Source organism: Cajanus cajan, chromosome 6 (assembly GCF_000230855.2).
Source record: "Cajanus cajan strain Asha chromosome 6, NIPB_CcT2T_4, whole genome shotgun sequence".
NCBI classification, from domain to species: domain Eukaryota; kingdom Viridiplantae; phylum Streptophyta; class Magnoliopsida; order Fabales; family Fabaceae; genus Cajanus; species Cajanus cajan.
The window spans coordinates 54,644,002-54,653,941 of NC_138522.1; the positions used below are offsets into that span (position 1 = coordinate 54,644,002).

The 9,940-nt window shown below is 30.2% G+C and overlaps 1 protein-coding gene across 1 annotated transcript; it reads right to left on the reverse strand.

Moving 5' to 3' along the window:
* Positions 1–8,143: 8,143 nt before the first annotated feature.
* On the reverse strand, positions 8,144–9,544 carry LOC109797316 (uncharacterized). Its single transcript, XM_020357321.3, has one exon. It carries the CDS (start codon positions 9,287–9,289, stop codon positions 8,546–8,548), a length of 744 nt encoding a protein of 247 aa, XP_020212910.1. The 5' UTR covers positions 9,290–9,544; the 3' UTR covers positions 8,144–8,545.
* Positions 9,545–9,940: the final 396 nt, after the last annotated feature.

Below are 9,940 nucleotides of genomic sequence, written 5' to 3' on the forward strand. Positions count from 1 at the left end.
AAAAAAATTGTCATCCACATGGCACGCACGTGGCATCCACGTATGCATCTACGTGGCATCCACGTGGCCAAAAAGTTAACTCCGTTTAAATAATTTGGACGAAGTCCCACATTGAAATCAATTAATTAATTTGGGACTAAATTGAAATCAATTAATTAGTTTGGGACCAAATTGAGACCAAAAATAAAAGTGAGACTAAATTGAAACAAACAATTAATATTGTTCCGGCCAAGGGATGGACTAGGGTTTCTGCCTAGGTCAAGCCTCAAAGCCAGAGCATTCAAAAGTGTCATCTGTCCGCTTAGCTCTAGGGTTTTAGGTCTTTTACTTTCTTGTTTATGGGCCTCATGTGCCCTGTGAGTGCAGAGATTTTCATAACCGTTAATATTTGGAAAATATTTTGTCATTAAAAATGAGATTTTATCCCTGATATCGAATTAGTATCTATGTGGGAGGGTCAGATCGGATTCCGAGTTACCCCTGTAGAGCAGACAGGTCGGATTCTGACCGAGTGCACCCATATAGAGGGGTCAGATCAGATTCTGATCGGGATGGTACACTTGCCTTCCAGTCCCAAGCCTATAAGGCGTAGGGGCTTAACTAGTCATGAAATCAGAAAAATACCTATTGCAAGGTCAGATCGAATTCGGAAGGTACAAATATAAAGGACTAAAATAAAGTTTTTGACTAAGAGAAATCAATACTAACACAACGAGATTAATACTTAGAAATGTTTCCACCTTTTCTTTCTTTGGTAAAATATCTAACATTGCAAAATTTGCAAGATGCGGGACGGAAGGAGGAGGCCAAAAGGCGATGATACGACCAAATGTGAATTATTTTCCTAAAACAATTCGAGCGAGTTATAATATTTGGATTTATATGTTTTTATTATCATTTCTATTATTCTTATATATATTGTTAAAATAAATTTATTAGTTGATATTAAATTGTTATATATATATATATATATATATATATATATATATATATATATATATATATATATATATATATATATATATATATCATGGCTTTTTATGCATTTCATAATATACCTAACAATTAAAAATAATGTTACATGAGTGAGAGACTTTTTTGACCCTTAATTTACCTAATAATTCACTTGTTACTGTACTAAATATAACTTTACATGTAATTATTATTATCTCTTTTATTTTATTTTTTATATCTTTCTCTTTTATATGCATTTCAAAAATATCTTTCAAAATCAAAAGGGGACACAAAATTTATCCAAGTATGCTTGATTTGAGTAAAGATTTATTTTAGTTCCAGAAATTGGAAAAAATATATTAAATGAGTTTTCAAAAGTACAAATTAATAATCACATTAGTCAATTTTTTTGAAAAAAAAAATGTCCGAGTAAAATGATAATATTAGTATATGTTTATGATTAAAATGATAATAGATATTTAAACTTAAGGACTTATTTAATATTTTAAAAAATAATTTAGCACTTTCTTAATTTAAAAAAAGAATGAGATGATGAATTAATGTCCTCGATCGATTTTTAAAAAGTAATTTTAATGCAAATCGACAAATTTCCTGTATTACATGCCAATTTGCGAATGAATGACAACTTTTTTATAAAAAATAAAAAAAAATACTCTGTTTGTGCATTTTACAATATTTTAAAATAACTCTTTAAAAAAAATCAAGTGATGAAAAAATAACTTTCTAAAATTTTATTTAAGCGCCTCATTTATATAAAGGAAATGTGCGAGATTAAACTACACTTCATAAGACTTAAATCTTTATTTATTTATTTCCTGAATTTAAATTCAAAATTTTTACATATTTATTAATATAGGCGTAAAGTACCTTGTTTTTTTTTTTAAAATTCAAATTCAACTCAACATCAATTGTTAAAAATGTAGTGACACTTACGTGGTTTAGTAGTAACCTACAAGAATTTCCCTTGATATTACAGAGTATATTGTAAATATATGTTTGATGTTAAACAAATTAATTATGGTTACCTATTTTTTATTTTTTTTTATTTTACATATCTTATTATACGTTTGATATTTTAGAATAATAAAATATTGTAAATGAATTCTTAACTAATATACAGTCGTTACACACGCAGACAATTTCATACGTCCTGGGCAGGGCTTTCAACTGACCTGTTTAGTTTTCAATCATGACCCAATTTGGGCCCAACCCAGACCCAGTTGCACAAACAGCCTATGTCATCCTAATAAAAACATGGACTATCTTTTTTTAGGCTCATGATATATACACCTCCTTTTTTTATAAGTACACCTCCTTTATACTTTTTTAAAAATTATAAAATATTGTAGTTTTTTTTATAAACTTTATAATTTTATACCTTTAACTTTCAATTTGCTACTTTTTTCTTTTTTTTACACACTTTTTTTTTCTTCTAATTTTTACATGCTACCAAAATAGGTGGAGTGAAAGAAAAGTAAGAGGGTGTATATAAAAATTGAAAAAAGGAAAAAAGATGTATGAAATTCTTTTTTAATAAATTAAATATTGTGGATGTAAAATTAAAAATTAAAAAAAATTAAGAATATTTTAAAATTTTAATTATTTCTTTTAGAATGGAGGTGTACTTATGGAAAAAAGGAGATGTATATATCACGAACCTATACCTTTATCCACCTTTTGTCATCCACTGTTTGTCGTCCACTGTTGAACCAAATAATGCCAAAAAATTAATTATTTATTTATTTTTGTTGTGCACAAGTAATATTAAATAATTAAGTTGCAAAAAATACTTATAGATGTAAAATGTAATTTAACATGTTAATTTTTACCTTGTATTGAATGTAGAGAATGATGGAGAATGAGTGGAAAATTAGTATTTCTTACATATATAAGGAAGGAGAAACAACTTTTTTAAAGTGAGTTTCTTACATAATTTTAGAAATTTTTTCCCAGAATATTAATGGTGTATGTATTTGTTATAATAATTTCGGAAAGAACTTTCTGCAATAGTAATTTTAGTGTTACGAAAAGTACTTTCCAGAATTATTCCGACGGAAAGTTATTTTCGAAATAATAATTTTAGTATTCCGGCGGAAAGTTCTTTCCGGAATACTAATTTTAGTATTCCGGAAAGTACTTTCCATAATTATGTACAAACACACCTCCGAAAAATATTTTTCAAAATAAATTTTTTTGTTTCAAATAATATTAAGAATAATTTAAGAATTTAATATATTTTAAAAATAAAAAAAAGGTGTATGTATAAAAAAATGGAGGTGTATATATCATCAGCTTTTTTTATATATATATATAATTCACCGGTTGAGATTGTATGAGGAAAAAAAACGTTGCTATAATTGTTCGTGTCTTAATTCGAATTTTCCAATTATTAGGGAAAAATGAATATTCAAATCTCTCTTACCATGACTTGATGGTGAGCTCATCCAGTCCGTTAGACCAAAAATGGAAGCGGATCAGTGGTCATAGCATAATTGAAACCTCATTTACTTGTGCTCTGTTCACTCTTGGTTTAGATAGCATAAAATACTAGATAAACACATTTCCTAACTATTTTCAACACTCTTTCACATCGATTGAAATTTATCATAAAATTTTGTGCCTCCTACTTATTTATTGAAGATTACCTATGATTTGGTAATTTTCAATTAATTTTTATCAATATCAATAGCAAAAGAGCGTGTCAAAATTAGTATATTATTAGAGGACCACAAATATATCGGTTCTCTCACTCCATGCAAGGAGAGGTTAATTGGAACGTCTTTGAAAAGGTAACTTCTTAATTGTATACTCTCTTTGATCTGCTTAGGGCATAATCCAACATTGAGCCACATGCCTTTCGCTTTCAGCTATCATGTTGCTCTTCTGGATTTCGTTCATCATGTTGATTTAATAGTCTCAACAACGTCGTATTAAATTAAAATAGCCTATTGCTGTTGAATGATTGTATGTGTAAGTGCAACGTGTTTCAACCTTATTCGTTCTTGTCTCCCGGTCAAAACCTTAATCGTCTAAGAAGAAAAAAAGGAGATTCCCAAAAGAGTGATGAATTAGACTAGCAATTAACAAAGATGATTGAAGGGCAAGTTATTAAAATATAAGATGGAAAGGGTTGAATCTTGTGTCATGTTCCATTGAAGAGAGGCTTGTGGTCGTGTGTGGGTGATATATAATAATCATTCTCCTTTGACGTGATGAATGTGAATGAAAAATTCAAAATGGCAAGCTACCCTTACATGTCTAGAAGTCCATCTTCACCTTATAACACGTTCATTCTACCATCAAGATCAACGCCACGACACGACTTGATGGCAAGATAAGAGTTGAGTTTCAACTCTCATCTTTTTCTGGTCGCATGAAATATAAAATACATTAGATGTCGTATGATGCAATGCAACCCCTTTGACGCATTTTCATCATTTCAAACCCAAATTGTGGAATTAATTAGACTTCAAAAATGTTGCTTAAATTTTTTAATGTAAGAAATAAAGTGGAAACTAATGCATTTAGTTTAAAAGCAATAGGTAAATTTTTTTTAAGAGAAATAATAGCTTTAAATATAATGTTAGTCTCTGCAAAATTGATGAATTTTGATTTTGATTCTTGTAATTTTTTTCTCATCTTTTTCAAATTTATAAGCATTTTTTATCCTTGTAAAATAATTTATTTATTTTTGTTTTTGTAAAAAAAATTTGTTAATTTTCATCCCTTTAAAATTTAAATTTATTATTTTTATTCCTAACAGTTATTTTGAGATAGATAAATAATATTTATTTTAAGAACCTATAGAAAAATTTAGAAGTGTCACACACTAACATAATATCACACTAAAAAACGAGGATAATGCCTAAAATGATTATTTAATTTTTTAAACAAACAAGTAGTTAAAAATGATTACATAATAAAAAAGATTAAAAATAATAATTTTAAATTTTAGAGGGACAAAAAAATTACAAATATCAAAATCAAAATCAACTTATTATGGAAATATTAAAAACATATTTAAGTGAAAATAATATTATTTATTTGTTTGGTTAAAGAAAAATTAAAAAAAATAGATGAAAAATAATATTATATATATTTGATTGGATTGAAAGAAATAAATAAGAATCAAATATATGAAAAATAAAGAAAATAGAAATGAATAAATAAGAAAGAAATAAAAATAATAAATAATAAATAATAATATTTAAAATTAATTTTAATTATTCACAACAAAAATAATTAATTATTTATACGTCTATAAATTATTTGATTTAATCGATTATAAAATATAATGTAAACGTATGAAAAAGTTACTGTTTGAAGTCTAAAAATCAAATGTAATCGATTAAATATATGTGGTTAATCTATTAAATCGTATTGAAATTGTTGTATCGTATGCGAAGAGCAAATTCAATCAGTTAAATATAAATTTAATCGATTAAATTTTGGGTAACGCATATTTCTACGTTATTTACACGCTTTTCAATGACTCACTAGTTTTTTTTTTTTTTTTTCCTCACATTTCATCTCGAGATTCTCAACTAAACACGACTGGTCATATTTTTTCGTTTTGGCCGCGTTAAATCTTAGAACCAGCTATCTCACCTTTTAAAGTGTTTTCAACGAGAAAATTAGTCATTAATGATGATAGATACTTTATGGGACGAAAAAAAAGAGGATTTTTTACACCAACGTCATGATTAAAATAATTTATTAAAATTTAAAATGAATTCTCAACTTAATTTTCTATAAATTAACGTGCACCTCAACCTCTTAAAAAGACGCATGGATATTATCTTTCATGGAAAAAATGTAAAGGCAGTAAAGCTTATAAAATTTAACCTGTCGCCATTAAAGGTGAAAATTTTGTTTTTTAAAAATTTGATTTCCTAAGATACATCGATAGTCATGTGTTCTTTAGAGTCGTCAAACACTAAGAATTATTATTTAGAGATTATATTGAACGCATATATATATATATATATATATATATATATATATATATATATATATATATATATATATAATAGTAAACGTAAACTCATAGTGATAAAATAATCAAAATTGTCGTACAAGCATGTTGCACGCTAGCTCAAGACCTTAAATTACGGGATAAATTAAAATATAATTAATATGGTTAGCATCGTGAAGGAAGCAAAGTTTGAAAATTAAAATATTTAATACTTATTATAACAATGTGAGTTATAAAGTATTTTAGTTGTTTAAATTATATGTTAATTGTTGTACCGAAGTGCTGCTCTAAATTGATATACTTTAAAATTTAAGGATTTCTTATGAATTTAAATAGTAATAGGAGTTTTTTTATACAAAAATTTAATTTAACCCTTAAAAGAGGAGTATGAAATTTTTTTGTTTTGAATTAAATTTCATAAGTTCAAGTCTTCAAAAACCTAAAGAAAGAAAGTTTAGAGAAAAGTGTTATACTCTGTGAGCTTCTTTCTCTTCTAGATTTTCTCTTTCATGATGATTCCTTTTTCCTAAATTGATTCTTGTGGTGTTGATTACTATTTTTGATGAGTATGAACTTGAAACTAGAGGTGTGTTCCTTACGAAACATCTCGAGGTTGTGTGGAGTTTTCTCTTCTTTTGCCTTCTCATTTTTTAGTTGATCTTTAGGTAAGAGAAGCTAGATCATTGTTCTTAATTGAACTGTTGAATTGTTAAATTATCCATAAGCTGAATGTTATGTAAATTATGAGATCTAGGCTTAGTGGTTGTGTTGGTTGAATTGAATGAGTTGCATGTTTGAGAGGGGTATGTTTTTGGTGCTTTAAGCATGTGTGGATAAGTTTGAAGATTTGATCAACATGATGGTTGCATGTTAGTTATGCCCGTGATTTTGAGTTGTTGGAAGTATATATATGTTGATTATGTTGTTACATGTTTGGTTTTCTAAATTTTAGGTGAAGGGAGACAATTTTTCCCAAGTTGCATGATTGGTAACATTGGACATAAGGAAAGAGACTTGTCTCGAGTTGTAATGACATCGGGTGTGATATGAATATCACCGAACAAAAAGAGTTGAGAGGTCTTTAACTTAATGAGTTGGGCCCCGGTTGAGTGACACCCAACATGGCCAAACCTAAACTATCTACTTGGACAGCTTCAGGTGCAAGTATAGTGACATTGAGTGTGAGTCACATAAAGACTTTATGCTTAAAATGAGGTAAAGCATGATACTTTGTCACGCTAGTTGTGAGGTCCCGGTGGCCTCTACCCTATCCATGTTGGGTGCAGGTTGTGTGACGTTGAGTGTGAGAGAGGCAAAGAATTCCTTACTTGAATGGCATCGAACATTGATTGTTGAATGCAAACTTGTTGTTTGGTTAATAAAATGTTGAATATGAGTTGAATATATTAATCTATAATATGTTTTAAGTTGCTTAACGTTGATTATTTAAGTTACATATATTAGTAATTTTAATAATAATAAATATATATTATTTAATACATAAATGAAAATTATAATATATGTAACTTAAATTCTCTTTTTTACGAAGTTACAATTATTTATTGAAATAAAAAAAATTAAAGTAAAATATTGTATAATTAAATAACTAATATAGTACAATTACAATATTTGAGAGATTGTTAAGAATCAAAATTACATAATTATAATATTTAAAACCCTAAAATTACATAATTAAAACTTAAGGATCAAAGTCGTTAATTATATAAGCATCAAAGAGTGCTTTAAATTGTTAGTTTTGTAAGTAAAAAGATTTAGAGAATATTAAGATTTTAAAATTATTTCTTCCATTATTCATTTCCTACTATTTAATTTTATTATACATAAAAATTATTTGTTCATCCATGTTAAAATTATTTGCAATTTTTAGTATATTCTCTATCTCTCATTTATTATTTGGGTAAATCTCTTTTTTAATTTTTAATAACGACGTACTAGGAGCTGTAAAAAAATAACAATATCTTAGAAAAAATAACAATTAACAATATCATTAAATTTTAAAGTACAGATAAATAATTTATTTCCGATGAGAAAGAGAGGTAAAGATAAACAAAAGTAGTATTATTCTAACCTGAAATGGGTAACTGCGGTCGAGATAGGGATAGCCTCGATTGGATGCATGATCTAGGTAGAATTCTGGCATAACTAGATAGAATTCAGAAAGAGTGAAACAAGTAAACAAAAGAAGCACCCATGCTTCATAATTTTGTTTTAATCGGAAGCGGCAACGCGTGCACCGCAATTATTGAAACCCAGGAGAGAAAAATTTACATATGCTCAACCTCAGACAAAAAAACACACACTCATGACTCTTGTATATTTACAAAACTCTGTCACTGTAAAAACACCAACCCAGCAAATTCAATTCGATTCGATCACAGTACAAAGTAAAAAATAAAAATAAAAAAATAAAAATGCCACGTCATCACCCTCGGAAGCACTCTTCTAAGGCCTGGGTCCCACTCCCACAGAAAAGACTCGCGAGTCGTGGAGATTTTTATATGAATTGGTTTCAGTTTCAGTTTCAGAGGGCCCCACTTCGCGGTTCCCTCGCAGAGTGGTTTAGCTTGGCCAATACTATCGCGGCACGTGGCTCTCGGAATCACCCACTCCCACCCCCCACGATTCAGACCGTCTCCCAGACGCGAACCGCGTCATGCCACCCAAACCGGGCGGTTCGCTCTCCGACACGCTGCTTCGTCGCGGCACCACTTCCTCGTACGACACGTCGTTCACGCTCACGTTCTTGGTGGCAACATTCGGATCGGCTTTCCGCTCCCTCCGGTTTGAGCGGAAAATGGCGCAAAGAGAGTGGAAAAAACCCGGTTTTTTTGTGGTTGTGTTGCGGGAAGTTTTCCGCTTGGATCTGACCCTCCCCATGCAGGAGACTTTGGGCGAGGAGGGTTCGACGAGAGCGGAGTCCGATTTTCCAACCGAAACGGTGCGTTTGGGGAACAACCTTATGTTGCTTGGCTTGTTGTGGTGGCGGCGGTTCTTGGCGTCGACGAAGGAGGTTTTGTGGGGCTTGGGTAAGCCAATGATGGTGGAAGCCTTGGACTTGAAATTGAGGGAGAAGCGCTGGGAGCTGTTGTTGGAGTTGGTCCCATGGTTTGAACTTGAATTGGCCTTCGTTGACTCCTTCCGCTCGTAAACGGCGTTCCGGTCCCACCACTCGTATTCCTCGTCCCTCGACAGCCACACCGACTCCGGCGGCGACTCCGGCTGCCGCTCCGTCGTGGCCAGGCTCTCGCACGCTATCTTCCGCTCGCTCGATCCCCCCGCGCACGCCGACACCAGTGTTTCCAAATCCACCTGAAGCATCGAGACTCCCAAGGGCCCAGGAAATTGCTTCAGGATTCTGCTTGCGACTTTGTGGCAACGTGTGGTGTGAAGAGAGAAAGTATATATAATTTGGAGGCAGAGCTTTCATGTCATCTTTCAACTTCCTTACTCCTCTTTTCTCATGCTTTTCTTCCCTTTTCTATTTCACATCACATCTATTCATCTTTAATTATATAATATTACTTTTTTATTGGTGTAAGCTAATATTTTTGGATTTTGTGTGAAACCAAATCTTGTCAGATCATTTTGTAGCGGAATTTCTCATCTAACCAGGTTCATGAATCGTAACAATTTTTTTAAGCATGTTATTAATGCAAAATAGATTTCAAGTTTGTAAGGAGTTTTTTTTTAAACTATGTGTTTTACTTAAGAAAACAGTGTTTTGTTGAAGTAATATATTTAATTGTATAAGTTGAACTTTTATACTATTAGCACATGAATTATTTTATAAAAAAATATTTTCAATTAATTATAAATAAGGGTTTTTTTTTGTTTGTTTTAGTTTCTGTTATTAGTTTTATGATTGTGTAAAACCATCCCTGAAACATTAAAAAAAGGAATGGTATAAAACAAAAACATTGAGAAGGTAGTTGTAAGTAGTATCAAATAATAACATAAGGTTTTATGGCT

Coding starts and splice junctions, on each gene's coding strand:
- LOC109797316 (XM_020357321.3), bottom strand. CDS start 9,289: ATGCTTCAGGTGGATTTGGAAACACTGGTGTCGGCGTGCGCGGGGGGA.